General features: G+C 41.7%; 2 protein-coding genes across 3 annotated transcripts; both read right to left on the reverse strand.

The window, feature by feature from the left end:
* Positions 1-3,771: 3,771 nt before the first annotated feature.
* LOC133402345 (cholesterol side-chain cleavage enzyme, mitochondrial) lies at positions 3,772-10,131 on the reverse strand. The gene is made up of 9 exons (XM_061675921.1): positions 9,330-10,131; positions 8,833-8,988; positions 8,541-8,740; positions 8,213-8,416; positions 6,072-6,232; positions 5,823-5,989; positions 5,665-5,743; positions 4,258-4,449; positions 3,772-4,173 (listed from the first exon to the last, which is right to left on the reverse strand). Exons 1-9 carry the CDS (start codon positions 9,602-9,604, stop codon positions 4,051-4,053), a joined length of 1,557 nt encoding a protein of 518 aa, XP_061531905.1. The 5' UTR covers positions 9,605-10,131; the 3' UTR covers positions 3,772-4,050.
* Positions 10,132-10,212: 81 nt separating this feature from the next.
* stoml1 (stomatin (EPB72)-like 1) lies at positions 10,213-12,840 on the reverse strand. Of its 2 annotated transcripts, XM_061676887.1 has the most exons (7): positions 12,555-12,840; positions 12,228-12,334; positions 11,994-12,143; positions 11,325-11,528; positions 11,041-11,245; positions 10,762-10,959; positions 10,213-10,688 (listed from the first exon to the last, which is right to left on the reverse strand). In XM_061676887.1, the coding sequence occupies exons 1-7, from the start codon at positions 12,709-12,711 to the stop codon at positions 10,492-10,494; spliced, it is 1,218 nt and encodes a 405-aa protein (XP_061532871.1). In that variant the 5' UTR covers positions 12,712-12,840; the 3' UTR covers positions 10,213-10,491. The 2 variants fall into 2 exon arrangements, with proteins under 2 accessions (XP_061532871.1, XP_061532872.1); XM_061676888.1 differs by lacking the exon at positions 12,555-12,840 and having other exon boundaries at positions 12,241-12,330.
* Between the last annotated feature and the right edge of the window lie 3,494 nt (positions 12,841-16,334).

Below are 16,334 nucleotides of genomic sequence, written 5' to 3' on the forward strand. Positions count from 1 at the left end.
CACATGGCAAGCAGAGGACAATGAGCATGTACTGCCTGCCTGCCTAAGGACTATGTCTTGATGACAAGGCTTTGTTGTTGGATACCCACACTGGTTATTTCCATTAGGATGTATAGAAAGTCAAAATCAGATGTACAGTGGTGGCTGGATATACGAGATTTGTTCCGTGACCACGCTGGTATGTCAAAACACTCATATCTCAAATCATCTTTACCCATAGAAATGAATGGAAATGCTTCTAATCTGTTCCAGCCTCCCCCCCAAAAAAACAAGAATTTTTTTGTAGTTTTTTTTCTTTTAATCGGAAAAATAGCACTATATAATATTGTACTTTATCAAAGCATACAGTTGTTACATATTTAATCCGAATGTCAATAATTCAACCTTTTTTTGTCACATTTACCCCAACCCATCCCCCTGCAATTAATTGGACGTTGTGATGCTGCTTCTGGTGTGTGTGCCATGGCCACCTGTGGGCAGTATAATGCATACATATGGATACTCTACATGGAAGCGGTCACAACCAAGCTCGGTAAACTGAATCAATATTCGGCGTTCTTCGCAGAGGATTAAAAAATATGAATGAGTACTTGTTTCAAATATTGTCCCCCTATTGTGGTGCAAATAATAATAAATAAAAACACTTAGGTATGATGCAGTTCAGTTCAGCTACAAATGTCAATAATGAACAATGTTATAATTAATACTTCTCTGACATTGTCGATCTAAATAAGCGTCTTTTTTTTATATACAGACACTTTTGTTGGAGTTTGCATGCAGGTGTAACTAATAATATGCCCAGTGAGTGTATATCACTCACCACTGTCTGTTGAGGATTTGCATGACTGATTGGTACCATCCCATCCACTTTGGAACACTGGAGTCATGAATATATTTGCAACCCAACCTTAGAGAATCCATTACATGCATGAGAAGCTTAATGTCCTTTTTTGGCTTTCAGTTATCTCTCATTCTTTTTGAGAGAAATCAACGATGCATTTGTCTTTTGACAAATACAATGCATGCAACATGCATTTTTTGTTATTTTACAGTAGGGATTGATAGTAATTGAAAGAGAACATTTTTTTGGGGCACACACACACACACACACACACCTTTAGAAGAGTGTGTCTGTGTTTCTTTTGTGTTTTATTTGTATGTTTACTTGTTCATTTAGAAAAACGTGAGTTGTGTTAGACCTGAGATAATGCCTGGCCCACTGTCGCTTTTCTCGTTCATCACAAAGATTTTTGATGGGGTTCTTCCATACCAAACTCAGTGAAACATACAGTACCTTTATGAATCTTGATTTGTGCACTTGGGCACAATCATGCAGGGACATAAAAAGGACCTGCCCTAAATGGTGAAGCATGCAATTGTCAAGAAGATAAAGAATAAAGATTTAAAGATTCAGAGAGAACTAACCCAACATCTGATTAATGATTCCCAACCAGTCCGCTGCGGCACGTGTGTCGTGAGAGATCATGATGGGCGCCACAGGAAATTGTCCACTTTCACCGAATTTGTCTGAAAATGAGTAATTACAAATATCTTTATCTTTGTTCATCTATCTATGCCAGTGACGTATTGTGACAGGCGGAACAATTAAATGCTCTTCCATCATATGGCAGAAGGTACAAAAAACCTGTGTGTCCACTTGTAGCCATTAGTACAGTAAATAAATCATGGCTTCCTGCAAGTATGTCAGCCTTGTCTTCAAATTAACAAGCCCAGATTTCACAGAGTAAAAGATGGTCATTATTTCAGTATTCATTCATTTTGTGACATTTTTGTCTGGTGGTTTGCCATTAGATATTCCTAATGTCAAATAGGTGCATTAGCTCAATAAAAGGTTGGGAAACACTGGATAAGGAGACGCCGCTCAATATTTCTGCCGATAAATTGTCTCTTTGAATTCTTTATTATCAGATAGGGTTAAAGAGACATCTAGTGGTGAAGAATGGATATTGTAAATCTATGCACAGTACAGTAATTCCTCAGCCAGTTCTTTGGGTAAAAAAAAAAATATTTTGTTATAATGTATAATTGACACAGGCATTCACGTCATTCATTGTAATGTAGAAAGAAAGTAGTGATGTAGAATGTGGTTTGCTGTGGTGTTTGTTCATCCTTGTATCCCCCAAGCAGTTGTGTGATAAAGCAGCTTATTTTGGCCATGGACACGCTGATAGGCTGAGTAGGTAGAACATCCCTTATCTCCTGAAGGACAGGATGTGACCTTCGCTGAAAGGATGTGCCGAACATCTCTACTGACAACAAGATTTCATATATTTCATTATTAATCACACCCAGTCCTCAAAAACGACATGCTGAGCAGTTTAACAGATCGAATTGTTGGGGAAGAACAAGAAGAGAAACATATACATATACACTTGCTGACTGGACAGCACAGCTGCTATTATGGTTTAGCAACAAGTGAGGGGCAAAATATTATAAACATGCAACTCAACATTACTACCAACTTAAGTACAGCCAAAATAGTAAAGAAAATACTATGTAAGAAATACTACCTTTGTAAACCCAGAATCATTGATACCCATCTTGTATTGGCTTTTATTAGATTTGCAGGTTCACCTAATTTGGTGGATGTGCTAATTCTGTCCTTTTGCTGCTTTGAAGGCTCTCTAAAATTTAGACTGGGTGGTGAGACAAGTAAGGCCTTGCAAAGAGACTGGATCAGACATCTCTAGAAGGCGCTGATAAAGGTGAGCACACTAAGCAGACACCACATACTAATATACCGATAAGCAGTAGCTTTCTATATTTCCATGCTGAAAACCTTTGGAAAATATAAACCATTATAACTCCAGACAATCCAAAAGCATCAGCAAGATGTTACGAGGTCACCAGAGTCGAATGGCAAATATGAGAATGGTACAGCTGAAACGGTAACTTACATTCACATTGTGTGTGTACTGGTACTTGAGCCCCGAAAACGGGCCAAAAGTCGCATACATTTTGTGGATTTTGCTTCATAGTTTTGTTGAACAATTTTTATGGTACCTCTACAGTATCATAATCAAATGGCGGATTGTTCCGCGGGATGCCCTGCAGACCATTTAAAGTTATTGTTGTAAAGGCAGAACAGCTCAATTGTGTAGGTGTGCCTAAAGTCAGTACATTTCAGTTGGATGGTACCCTACAGTCTGTTTTCGACTCAAAAGTATTATTTTAAGATGCGTTGCTATAATTATAACCTTCGGACAAGAGAGGCCCAAGGTGAGAACATGTTTATGAAGTAAACTGGAGAAGGCGAAGATGAGAATCCACACCCTTGAGGCCTAAGTGGAAACGGAATAACAACTGGTAAAAAAAAATAAAAATAAGAAATTTGCAAAACCAGGACAAGAACTCTAAATCTTATGGGAGAATGAAACGGGACTTCTTGACCAAACTGAACAAGCTGCAAAAAATTGACCGAAGAACCACTACGGAAGACTTGAGCTGTTGGATGTCCTGATCAAGGATTCAAATGTGTCAATTAACGTCCTTGAAAATCGTCCGTAGTGGTTCTTTGGTCAGTTTTGTGCATCTTGTCATTTTTTTAAATTTTTTTTTAATAAATGTAACTATTTGATAATGGATATGGAAAGATTTTCCCAATTTTATTTTATTTTGGACTTATTAGATTGCTCATATTGGCAAAAAAAAAAGTGTAGAAGTCACCTGCCCCCAACAAATAGATAATCAACAAATATGGTAGCTGCAGGGACACAAGAAATCATCTCATGAAAATAACATACTACAGTATTGTGTCATTTGTAGTATTTTATTTGCCCCTGGTTTGACAAAATACATTTGCTCTGCTCACATGAAATGAAGTTTCCGTATATTCTTTTTCTCACAGTACATTGTACACAAACGTGTCGATAGTTTGTCTTGAAGTAACACACAGTGCCTTTAATTTACATTGATCACTTTATAAGAAAATCCTGAGTTAATTTACAAATGCGTTTAAGGATGTTAGAGTGCTAAATATGGACAAACATGGCTCACGCTTCATGTTCGTGTTCGTCGAGAGACGCCATGTTATTGACTACTGTGCAAGGGCTTGAGAGTTAATAGTATGGGCTTGTCTGGTAAGAGTATGAGCTCAAAAGTGCTCTCCACATTCACGTGTCGCTGTTTTTCCACTCTGAAGTTTTCAAGCATCTGTAAAGAAAGGAGGGAAAACACAGCCATTCATACAGTATCGGATCCCATCGCAAAATGTGGTGATACTTAAGTACAGCTCACATGGATGAGGAAGATCTGCATCTCGGTCTCGGCTATTCTGCGTCCTATACACTGGCGTGGGCCGAAGCCAAAGCTCAGGCTGCGGAAGTACTGGCTTTCAGTCCTGAGCCAGCGAGAGGGCTGATATTGCTCTGGACGACAAAACACCTTAGGATCTCTCCCCATTGCATAGAGTCCTAACTGCACCAGGGTCTAAACACATGACAAAGATACAAAGTGTGTCAGAAAAGTTTCAAAACTGGTGTCACAAAAGATGTACAGTATTTCAAACCCACACTACAAACTATGAGTTTTCCCCTTCAGTGTGGGGCAGACAGTCAACCAGCACGTCTACGAAGAGATCCTGCTGCATTTGCTTCGTTCAGTGCGTGAGAAGAGGAAAACGTTCCCTGCAGGATATCTTGAGGTTGCTTCACCGTGACAATGTGCCTGGGCGAGGGGAACATCACCATGCTGGAGTAAACTTGCTACTGACCTGACCTGGTCCCATGTGATTATTATTTTTTTATTTTTTCCCCCAAGCTCAAGGGGTTGATCAAGGGGACCCTTTTTGAAGACTTGAATGACATCAAGATGTCAGTGATGACGGAGCTGCGGAGGATTCCGGAAGAATCCTTCCAGGAGTGCATGGAGGCTTGGCAGAGAAGACTGGGAAAGTGTGTCAGACTCCGGTGGGATTGCTTTGGAGGGGGAAAACTTGTAGTTTGGACTTCAAATACCCGTCTTGAGATACGAGTGACTCAACTTATGGTGGCCAAGGTGCACACATCAGAATGAGCAGCACAATGTCCATTGAATCGAAGCAACAACAAAAAAAAACATGGCAAAAACAGTTTTTACATTCTATTAAATTATTCCATCATTATGTTTTTATGAACTACTATATTAAAGAGTGCTATTTTTCTTTGTTAGTGTTTTTTGGAGCCCTAGAATGGATTAACGGCTTTTCCATTCATTTCAATGTGGAAAGACAAGTTGAGATTTGTTTTTGAGTTACGAGTGTCGTTATTGAATGAATTGAACTTGTATCTCAAGTCGACGCTACAGTCCCCTCCACAAGGTCAATTGCCGTGCCGTCAATTGTTGCTCCTTTGAAAAGTGGGTGGCTTCAAACAAAAGGTGCTCTTTCCTGAGTTGTTTAACACATCTAGATGCAAATACCAGGAAATAAAAGCTGGAATTCTGAACTTTTGTCTCATATTAATCTTTTGATCTGAAACGCCTTCAGTATACAACAAAAACAAAGCAATTGACCTTGCCGTTCCAATACCTCTGGAGGGGACTGTATACATTTTGTGGCACCAGTCATAGAACTTTCGGTCATAGCTCGTATGTGCAAAGTGATGTGCCGAGACACTGTCGGCATCAGCTTCTGTAAAAATGCTTAAATATCATATTATGATTTACCCCTGCTGGAATGTGGTATTTCTGAATAAAGATGTCCTCTGCTGTGTATCTTTGCAAGCTCACTGCAACTGGATGTAACCTTGAAGGATACAAGGAAGAATGTTGTTGATTATATAGGAGACAAGCTGATATTGTGTTGCTTCCAAAATTTCAATCACCTTAGTGTTTCCTTCAGCGCTCCTTTGACCAAAGGAACCTTCTTCAGCATTTCCACCATGTCCCCTTGGCTTTGTGCCCTGGCAGATACCACCTCCGCCCTCAGCTCCTCCTGAAGGTTAGGGTGTCTGGCCAGCTCGTACAATGTCCACAGCAACGTGATAGAGGTCTGAAACATACAGCACACGAAGGTTTACGAAACCTATTCAGTAAAAACTTTCTATAAAGGTCTTGTATGGACTTCTGATTACCGTATCAACTCCCCCAGCCATTAGCTCAGTGACACTGGCTTTGATGTCCTCAATAGACAGCTTGTCCAGCATGAGCAGCCTGGCCAGAATTCCTGGGTATTTTTTAGTATCACTACTCTCCTGGTGTAACTGCCTGTAGATATTCTGGATGCAGCGGTCAGCTGAGGAGGAAAAGCACGATACACTTTTGCAGACAAGAGTGTGTTGTTCCCACAAAGCTATCGTATCATCCATCCATTTATTCACCGTTTATTCTGTTCAGTGTCGCAGAGAGCTGGCGCCTGCCCAAGCTGACTTTGAGCAAAAGGCAGACTACCCTGGACTGGTTGCCAGTCCGTTGTAGGGCATATATAGAGACAGACAACCATTTACGCTCACGTTCACACCATTACTGAATGGGAACTGAACCCACGCTGCCTGCACTGAAGTCAGGCCAATGTGCCACTATTTACAGCACATCATTAGTGACTGCCTACGTATCAGCAAAATGGGAAATAATAATTGATAAAGAACATACAGATTTGACTACTGATCTTAGGATATCATTTAAAATGAAAACAACTCTGCTTTGACACTGAACATTAGGCCACATTCACAACCAAATAAAAACCAAAGATTATTGACCATCGAGGCATCAAACATCTTATCATATCCATCAAAAAACAAAAAGATTCTTGCTTTGGCATAGAACAGTGGGCCACATTTATTGATAGTTTGTTTTTAAATCTTACAAACACGTTTTCTGGAAGACTATGACATACACTATATTGCCAATAGTATTTGCTCACCTGCCTTGACTCACATATGAAGTTGAATGACATCCCATTCCTAATCCATAAGGTTCAACATGACGTTGGTCCACCTTTTACAGCTATAACAGCTTGAACTCTTCTGAAAAGGCTTCCCACTAGGTTTAGGAGTGTGTTTATTGGAATTGTTGACCATTCTTCCAGAGGCACATTTGTGAGGTCAAACACTGATGTTGGACAGGAAGGCCTGGCTCTCAGTCTCCGCTCTAATTCATTCGGGTTGAGGTCAGGACTCTGTGCAGGCCAGTCAGGTTCTTCCACACCAAACTCTCTCATCCATGTCTTAATGGACCTTGCTTTGTGCACTGGTCCACAGCCATGTTAGAAATGGAAGAACTGGTCCCATAAAGTTGAGAGCATGGAATTGACCAAAATATTGGCTCATTAGTTCCAGTGAAAAGAACTCTGAAGCATTGAGCATAAGAGCTTTTGGACAATTAATTTCTCCCAGGTTTGTGGCAAGAGTTTGGGGATTGCCCCTTCCTGTTCCAACAAGCAAGGTCCATAAAGACATGGTTGAGAGTTTGGTGTGGTTGAACTTGACTGGCCTGCACAGCGTCCTGACACCAACCCTATAGAACACCTTTGGCATGAATTAGAGTGCGGACTGTGAGCCAGGCCTTCTTGTCCAACATCACTGTGTGACCTCACAAATGCGTTTCTTGAAGAATGGTAAAGAATTCCCTACATTCCCTACACACACTCCTGAACCTTGTGGAAAGCCTTTTCAGAAGAGTTTAAGCTGTTATAGCTGTAAAAGGTGGACCGGAGCCATATTAAACCTTATTAATTAAGAAGAGGGTGTCACTTCAGATGATATGTGAGTCAAGGCAGGTTTGCGAATACTTTTTCAAATATAGTGTATGTCCATGTTTTCTTATGTACTTAGCTATGAAAAACAGTCTTCTGAGAGTCGAGGGCATACATACAAGTGCTGCCTTTCTTCAATTCTACTGTTTGGAAAATGTGGCGATTCATATACAATCTTACAATATATGGCTAATGTGAGGACAATTCTTTATAAATCTGAAATAGGCATTGTCTGAACAACAAATCTAAGAAAACTCTAGTAAAGGCATAGCCGAATGAAGCCTTAAAACGCAGGATGGTTGAAAACTTCTGCAGGTGGAACTTTGACCAAAGCTGCAGCCATCTTGTAAGAGTTATCCAATAGAGTTGGAAGATTGGTAGAACATTGTGACCAGTACAGTAGTATACTGGCAAGAAACCTTCAAGGGAGCCAATACTGAGGTGAGGGCTAATCACATTATTACATAGGAGAAGGTACTGTAGGATCCAAAGATGCAATTCTTTCTCTCGAGAGTGTCGTACCTTGGTTAAAGATTACATCCCAAGCATCCACGTGGTCCCGCCACACTTTGGCTCCAATCCGCCTGAGTAGAGCCGGAGGTATGTACAACATGGGTGAGGTAGTCTTGAACATGAGGGTGATGGAGTCAATGAAATGTTGAACCTCCGGATCAATGTAGTCTAGCATCAGGCCCAGGCGCTCCCCATATAGAACTGTGCTCACCGCTATGTGGAACAGGACAAATAGTCACTATAGATGAGTATCGTACTGCTCTGACAGTGTCAATCCAAACTGGATTCAATCTACATCTCTACACGATTGGATGCCATATGATGGTGTCAGTCTCACACTCTAGTGCGTATTTGAAGAGCTCTTGGGAGAGGTCCGTCGTCCACTTGTTCTGTCCACTTCGTTCTATCTTCTTGTGAACTCTGGCCACAAAGTCATAACCGACTTCATCCAACAAGGGCACAAAGTTACCAAGCATCTTCGGGGAGATCACCTCCTTATTGAGGATGACCCGGTTTGACCGCCATTCTGGCCCGTCCCTGATGGAAAACCAATGAGGGTTAAAACTACAAGTGTCCAAACCACTGATGTAGCTCAATTCATAGACATGGAATTGGAAGAGAATACCTACTTCAGTAAAACTCCATATTTACGATTCCTGTAGTCTCTGTATGAGGTCCAGGCTTCCACTTTCAGCCTTTTGGGATAAGAACCTTCTGCCTTGAACAGGATGGCAGCATCCTCTGGGTTGATAATATTCACACTTTCATAATACCCTACTTTTTCTCTTGCATGCACAATGAGAGAAGGAAGAAAAGTCAGATAAGGAACATGTTCAATGAAACGGAAGACCATTTTTCTTTTATACATTTGTTCCTGCATTTGCAGCTTTCAAGCAGCTCAGGAACATTTTAGATATTAGAGTTAGATGCCTTGCTCCGAGGGCACTTTTGCCAACCTTGGATGCCGGGGAAAATCGAACATAGTACCATCAGGTAAAAGACCACATTCTTAACCACTGAATCAAAGCTGTTACCATACTGAAACCATTGACCTAGTTCCAAGCCATTGATGTTTCTCTGTCTCATAATTTATGGTCTAACCATTTATATAATTTATCCTACATACCTGTAAATGGGTCCAAAAGTATTAAAATTCTGCAGCATTATACAGTGAAGGTTTTTGAAGCCATCCAGTTTCCAGAAATTGTACAGGTTGGCAATGCTGTTCTTCCACAGCCCGGGAATCTCACTGTAAGGTTTGATGCTGCTGCGGCTCTCGCTGAAAACCTGTCTGACCATCGGCATGCTGCTGCTGCTTCTGCGGACGCCCGATGCCATCAGCTCATCAAGGCAGCTCGCAGGGAGCGTCGACGGTCCACGCAGCAAACTCCACCAGGCCATATCTGCGACTCAACTGTTCTTTCTGCTCTGTCTAAAGCAATAGGTTCAAGAGCTGGAGGCTGGTTTAAATAGGCCTTCCCACCCCCTTGTTCTCAAGGCTCTCTAAAGTTACATAGTATACTGGGATACACTGCAGCCTGAGATCCAGCTCGAGAGCTGTATCAAAAAGTTTATACTTTTGTCGTTAAATAAGGTATGAGGCAATTCTGTATGGGGCAGTGCATTAATACACTGCAAACTACAGCCACATTTAATAAACATACTGTATTGTTAAGCAACAATCTCAAGTAAAAAATGTAAATTGAAAACTACGTTTTTCTATTACAGGACAGGTGCATGTTAATAAATTACAATATTCTAGAAAACTTCATTTCAGTTCAGTAATTCATTTAAAAAAGAGAGACATACATACAGTATTGGAGCACTACACACAAAGTGAAATATTCCATGATTTTTATATACATATAATTTTGATGATTATAGCTGAGAGCAAACAAAAACCCAAAATCTCAAAAACTGAATATTACATAAGAAACAAAAATGTTAACTTTAAAATTACTAGCATTTGGCCCTCTAATTTCCCCCCTCCCCCCCCCCCCGATGTGTTTGATAAATCTTTGAGAAACTTTTTAAATTGAACTACTGAAATAAAGGCATTTTTTGCATGCATGCATTTCTAATTTATCGGAATTGGGGATGCGCCTGGAGATTGCACAAGGGTATATCTAATGCAATGTCGGTGTGTATGGTTTTTTTTGTGGGGTTTTTTGGTAAGAAAAGATAAGCCAAGTTTAGGAGAAATTAATTTATAATAAAAGTTATCAGTGTATGCAATATAAACCAGTGCAATTCCATCAAGTTAAAATTTCAATAAATAACTAAAAATATTATTTCCTAAGCAGCTTTATGAGTTCCTCCAACTTCATAGCTGTCTTAAAATCCCCCTGAATTTTTAGTCTATCGCTGCTGTAGGCAGCAAATGGCTGCAGTCTTCCCTGGAACATGGCCAGAAGGTCTTCCTCACACATAGTCAGTGTTACATCTGGCTGTCTGCACAGGGATCCAGCTCCAGCTGCACCACAACCTAGACAACACACAGCGTGAGAAGTGAGGCTTCCAATTCTTTCATGACTAAACACATTTTGTATGTGGGTCACCTTGGCTTAAATCCACATAGTAACTGCGATGGTGTCCCTCTCCTGAGCTGACATCAAACTGGAAGCAGGCGCCGACCTGGTTCACCAAAGTTTCAGAGAGGACAAGCTGGACCGCGTGGAGCAGCTCTTCAACAGAACTTAGTGTGGTCACAGTTGGATGGATCCCACTCTGCTCGTTTATAAATGCTACACTGCTTTCTATAGCGGGGAAAGATAGTGATGAACAGCAGTGGCCTAATAGGTGTTGCACCTTAATTTGTTGTGACCATGCGGCCTTACCTTGCTGAGGCTGCGAGCTGTGGCTCATAAAGTGCATGGCCAGCTGCTGAAGGGGGCCTGTGAGGCCCTCCAGTCCGGGCACAGAGGGGGGAACAACAAGAGGTCCAGGTGGTCCTTCCTCAGGGGGCTTGAGAAGAGAACCTGGAGTGAGTTCTACCCTGTCTATCTCCAGCCCCCAGGGCCGAGTCATTTCATTTATATCCACCTGCGGATAGAAGTAGTGGATTAAATGTGATCATAAAGCATCCAAGAGGAACTAGAAGGTAGTTTAAATGTTGTCCTACCCCAAGGTATTCTCCCAGTTTCACTCTCTCATTTTGGATCTCTCTGACCGTCTTCTTAGCCAGGCTGTGGGATAAAACATTCTGTGCAGTCATCCTGGTTGAAGCGTTCAGGTCCTGGACTGACACCACTGACAAGACTGGGTTCCAGATCCTAAATTGAATGTCTGCTCCCACAGAGAAGAGGCCACCATCCCTGGTCTGTACCTTTTAAAAAAATTTAAAAAAATTATATATATATATAGTGGTGGTATTTTTAAATCTCCATTCATTCTGACCAATGCATACTAATAATACACTTTATAATATATACTTTAATATCATACTGTAATACAACATTGAAAATTATATACAAACAGTACAAATTGTACTTTAGTTTGTTTTAGTTGATTAAAAAATACTGGGGCCTTGAGAAACGAGTTTAACTCAAAACATTTGTATCTCAAGTCATTATTTCCCATTAAAATGAACAGAAATGCCAATAATCTGTTCCAGCCAGGGTTAGGCTCCAGCTCACCTGCTAATAGTTTTACGAGGCCTCCTCTCTAATAAACACCTTGTATTTTCTGCAATTGAGTAAATCAATGCTGCACGAATGCTACTTTTTGTGAAAATTACAATAAAATGTAAATGTCAAATTTTCTTCTTTGTGCATCACTACAGCTGGTTTACCTGGCAAGGAGGTATATTGAAAGCACGGGTGCGTAGGTCTACCCTCTGCCACTGGTCAATAAGGGGCAGCAGGAGCACAATTCCAGGACCCTTTGGGGGACAGACACGACCCAGGCGAAACACTACTATCCTCTGGTAGTTTGGCACAGTCTGCAAACAAGATCCAAATTCGTTATATAATCACGGTCAACACAAAGTGGGCCCGGTTCAACGGTAAGGTGACAACTGTCTTACTTTTAATACAAACCATGCGGTTATAGGAAAGGTTAGAAAAGTGCAGATGTGGACGAGGAAGGTGACGATTCGATTACAAATCCAAGACTGCCATCCCTGGGAGCTATCTTCATGAAAACAAAGCAAAAAAAAAAAAGTTTCAGAAGTAAATGTACGTATTGTTTTTTAATTAACAGTATACTATAGTCCACAGCAGGCAGTATTTGGTTTGCAGTGGTGTGGTGAACTGCACTGGGATGGAATGATGGCGCTCATTGTATTTATGCGTACGTAACATACTGCGCGTACTGCTGTTGTGCAAGTCTCATAAAAGGTAACGCCACCTACCACTAAAGTCGTTTTCAGAAACCTTTGGGATGTAATCAAAGGAAAGTCCTTTATGGTAGCCTGCTCGTGTGAAGCTGTCGGTGTATACAAATAGTCCAGGAGTCCGCTGTGCGGCCGGGTCAGTCTGAGGAAGAAGCTGATAAGACTTCCCAAACATTGTAAAGTTAACAAGATAATATAACTAAACAAAAATAAAATATTTACAACGTCCTCATTGTGGTGGTTTTAATGCTTTACGTTAGTGTTAGCTCATGTTGCTAACTAGTTCTTCCGTGTTTTGCTGAATTTCTTCTTCTTGGCGTGAAATTACTGTTGACGTTGGCGCCATCTATCGTCGCTTAGTGATGCTTATAAAAACAAACCAAGGAAAGCATAAACGTACCAATACAATGTAATTCTTTTGAAAACATTCAAATACAAACATTAATAAAAAACATAGCATTTTGTACATAACCTAAATTATTTTATACTCTTGTGTTTTCATTAAATCACAGCTTACCAACAAAAAAGGTGGAAAAGTAACAACTTGTGATTTAGCAGTACGCCCCATGAGTATGCAAAAACACACCACATCCTGAAGAAATGGCCCATACTGGCACACACGTCTGTCTTAAACTTGAGACTTCCTGGGCGTGAATCCTGTGTTTGGTTTGCATGTTCTCCATCCATCCATCCATTTTCAACACCGCTTATCCTGGTTAGGGTCGCGGGACGCTGGAGCCTATCCCAGCTGACTTCGGGCAAAAGGCGGACTACACCCCGAACTGGTCGCCAGTCAGTTGCAGGGCAGGTTTGCATGTTCTCCCCATTACAAAAACATGGATAATTTTTAAACTGTTTATAGGTGTGAATGTGAGTGTAAATGGTTGTTTGTTGTTGTTTGCCCTGCATTTGCCTGACGACCAGTCCAGGTTCTCGCACACAAAAGTCAGCTGGGATATGCTACAGTATGACTGTATAGTATTATAGTATGAGTCACGGCGGCACGGTGGCCTACTGGTTAGAGTTCAGTTCTGAGGAGCGGGGTTCAATCCTCGGCCCCGCCTGTGTGGAGTTTGCATGTTCTCCCCGTGCCTGTGTGGGTTTTCTCCGGGTACTCCGGTTTCCTCCCACATCCCCAAAACATGCATTAATTGGAGACTCTAAATTTCCCGTAGGTGTGATTGTGAGTGTGAATGGTTGTTTGTTTGTATGTGCCCTGCGATTGGCTGGCAACCAGTTCAGGGTGTACCCTGCCCGATCTTAGGATAGGCTCCAGCACGCCGGCGACCCTAGTGAGGAGAAGCGGCTCAGAAAATGGATGGATGGATATGCCAGTCATGTTTGCCACAGCCTCTGTGACTGGCCAGTACTATTGCAATATACAGTACAATATGGTAGTGTCTATTTGTCGCCTCCATGTGGCCAATTTTAGGTTGAGGTTCAGTGTGGGCCTCTCCCAAATGTTTGAAAGAACACTGGCGAAAGGTTAACTGCATGGTCTTACCCGAATACATCAGCAACCACTTTTGACGGTCGGGCCCAGAATCGGCAGTGGCATAAAGTGTTTTTGGTCACAACTTCTCTATGTATGGATATGATGACTCCTTGGTTTTAGGATGGAAGGGGTTGCATGTCGTACAATTTGTGTACTCCTGCTTGTCTTTCTCTTGTTTTGTTTCACATACAGTGTATCACAACCCTTCTGGATAATATAGGTTTTAGCTTCAAATAATAAAGAATTAAAAGTGCCGTATTTTATTATTTTCTGTTGGTTTGTTTCTTTCTGAGCTCCAGAGAGGGCAGGGATAGGTCACTACACTCACATGCACACATGTTGGATCTGTATTGATTTATACCAGTCTCTGCATAAACCACATAAAAACATGCAGACATGTAGAAAACAATTATAACATAAAATTCACAGCACATAGTCGAGAGGTCTGGGATTTGGATACTGGCTGTGACTTTTCTGTGTTAAGTTTGCATGTATTGGATTCCCAACGTGTTTTCTCCCTGTACTCCAGCTTCCTCCCACATTCTAAAAACATGCACATTAGGACCATTGAAGACTAAATAGCCCATAGATGTGACTGTGGTTGTTTGTTTATATGTGCCCTATGATTGGCTGGCGACCAGTCTAAAGTCAGCTTGGATGGGCTCCAGCTCGCCCAAATGAGGATAAGCACTATAGAAAATGGATGGATCTTTGCATTTTAAAATGATGATAATAAAAAGCTGCTTAGATTGATTGCACTGCATTATATGCAGGTGCTCAGTCCATGCTGCCCGCAACCTAGGCAAACCCCCACGACACAAGCCAAGGAGCTACAGGCACCCCAGCACAAAGCAACAGGCAGGGGTCCAGAAACCTGGCCCATCCGGTGCCGCCAAGGCGCCCAGGCACACCGCAATTAAGGGCACTGGGCGGATAGGCTAGACCACCCATCTGTCTCCCTCAGGACTCAAGGGGCACGACCACACCACATGCCAGGACACAGAGCATGCGCCAGGAGGTAGTGGACCGGAGCAACCCTGTGGCACAGCATCCATGCCACCATTCCCATGGAGGGCCAGTCCCCACAGGCCTGCCAACACTACATTAGTGAGGAGAGATTAGTGTACTTTCCCCTACCAAGTTCCAGATTGGCAGAAATGACCTTCAGGAATCTCCCTGTGATTACCCGATAAAACGTGTGTGTGTTGAATGACTGCATTAAAATTGTAAGCACGGAGGGGTAGTGCCTCATGGAGGGCCACGGCGCACTCCAGCACCACAGCCTCATGAACCACCACCTTCAACTCACCCCCCAAAACCTACGTGAAACTTAAAGCGTTGGGCTATGAATTTTTATGAGATCAACTTTTAAAATTCAAAGTACGCGACAGAAACCCCCCCCCGCCACAAATGACTTTATTTGTATAAAACAGGGAGTACCACACCCAAACAAATAAAAAGTTGCATTGTGACAATCCAAAGCTAATCATTGGAGAGGCCTAAAACCTTGACCTTCTGAAACTGCCTTGCTCAGCACTTGATCCCAGGCAGTGGCAGAGAATGGTTGACGAAGACCAAGTGGAAGGATTGAGTTGTCAGCACTTTTGACTCCAGCGAGGATTGCCCCTCCTTGCCATCTGCTGTCACTAATGTAATTCACACAGGGATAAATTCACTTGTCTCTGGCCATAGCAAAGTTATGTCAGATCAGTTTAAAAGGGAGGAACAGGTAGTTGTACAAAATGTTGAAAAGATAATGTGAATTATGTATATATACAGAAAATACTGTATTTTTCAGTTTAAAAACAAAATTCAGTGACTTAATAGTGCTCCAATACGTTCTTTTGAAGGATTCCGTGGGTTTAGAATGAATTGACTATGAAAGTGTGATTTTGTTCAGTTGTTACCTCCAATGTTCTTACTTTCCGAAATCAGTGGCTTACTTTCACTTACCAACTTCATTCATAAAAACTTGTACAACTACCCGCCTCAGTCACATTTCCCCCCCTCAATTTATTAATCAAAAAATCCATGTTTTCAAATAGTGTTTCTTTAGCTTTTGGTTATATGGGTTGAGTGAGGTATTTAGTTCAAATCATCCTCTTGTGTGTTCACACAAAACAAAGTGAGTAAAAAGAAATACAAGCCTGCTTCTTGAGAATACTACAAGCTACTTTATCACACCATTGCTTAGTACTCTTTAGTCGAGATGCTGCATCACCTGTCCGCTCCGACTCAACTGGGGCCAAGCAGCGTACTAATATGGAGCAGGTGACGGAGCTGGGAGCTCGTGAAAGTCGCTG

This window comes from Phycodurus eques, chromosome 5, assembly GCF_024500275.1.
Source record: "Phycodurus eques isolate BA_2022a chromosome 5, UOR_Pequ_1.1, whole genome shotgun sequence".
Lineage (NCBI taxonomy): Eukaryota > Metazoa > Chordata > Actinopteri > Syngnathiformes > Syngnathidae > Phycodurus > Phycodurus eques.

What these genes read in the sequence shown, in the direction of transcription:
- LOC133402345 (XM_061675921.1), bottom strand. Translation starts at nt 9,604, where the DNA reads ATGGCCTGGTGGAGTTTGCTGCGTGGACCGTCGACGCTCCCTGCGAGC. An exon ending in GCGCTGAAGGAAACACTAAG is followed by an intron (nt 5,744 to 5,822) that starts GTGATTGAAATT and finishes GTATCCTTCAAG; the next exon opens with GTTACATCCAGTTGCAGTGA. An exon ending in AATACCACATTCCAGCAGGG is followed by an intron (nt 4,450 to 5,664) that starts GTAAATCATAAT and finishes TCATGTGTTTAG; the next exon opens with ACCCTGGTGCAGTTAGGACT.
- stoml1 (XM_061676887.1), bottom strand. Translation starts at nt 12,711, where the DNA reads ATGTTTGGGAAGTCTTATCAGCTTCTTCCTCAGACTGACCCGGCCGCA. An exon ending in TTCTGAAAACGACTTTAGTG is followed by an intron (nt 12,335 to 12,554) that starts GTAGGTGGCGTT and finishes GTTTTCATGAAG; the next exon opens with ATAGCTCCCAGGGATGGCAG. An exon ending in CCGCATGGTTTGTATTAAAA is followed by an intron (nt 12,144 to 12,227) that starts GTAAGACAGTTG and finishes TCTTGTTTGCAG; the next exon opens with ACTGTGCCAAACTACCAGAG.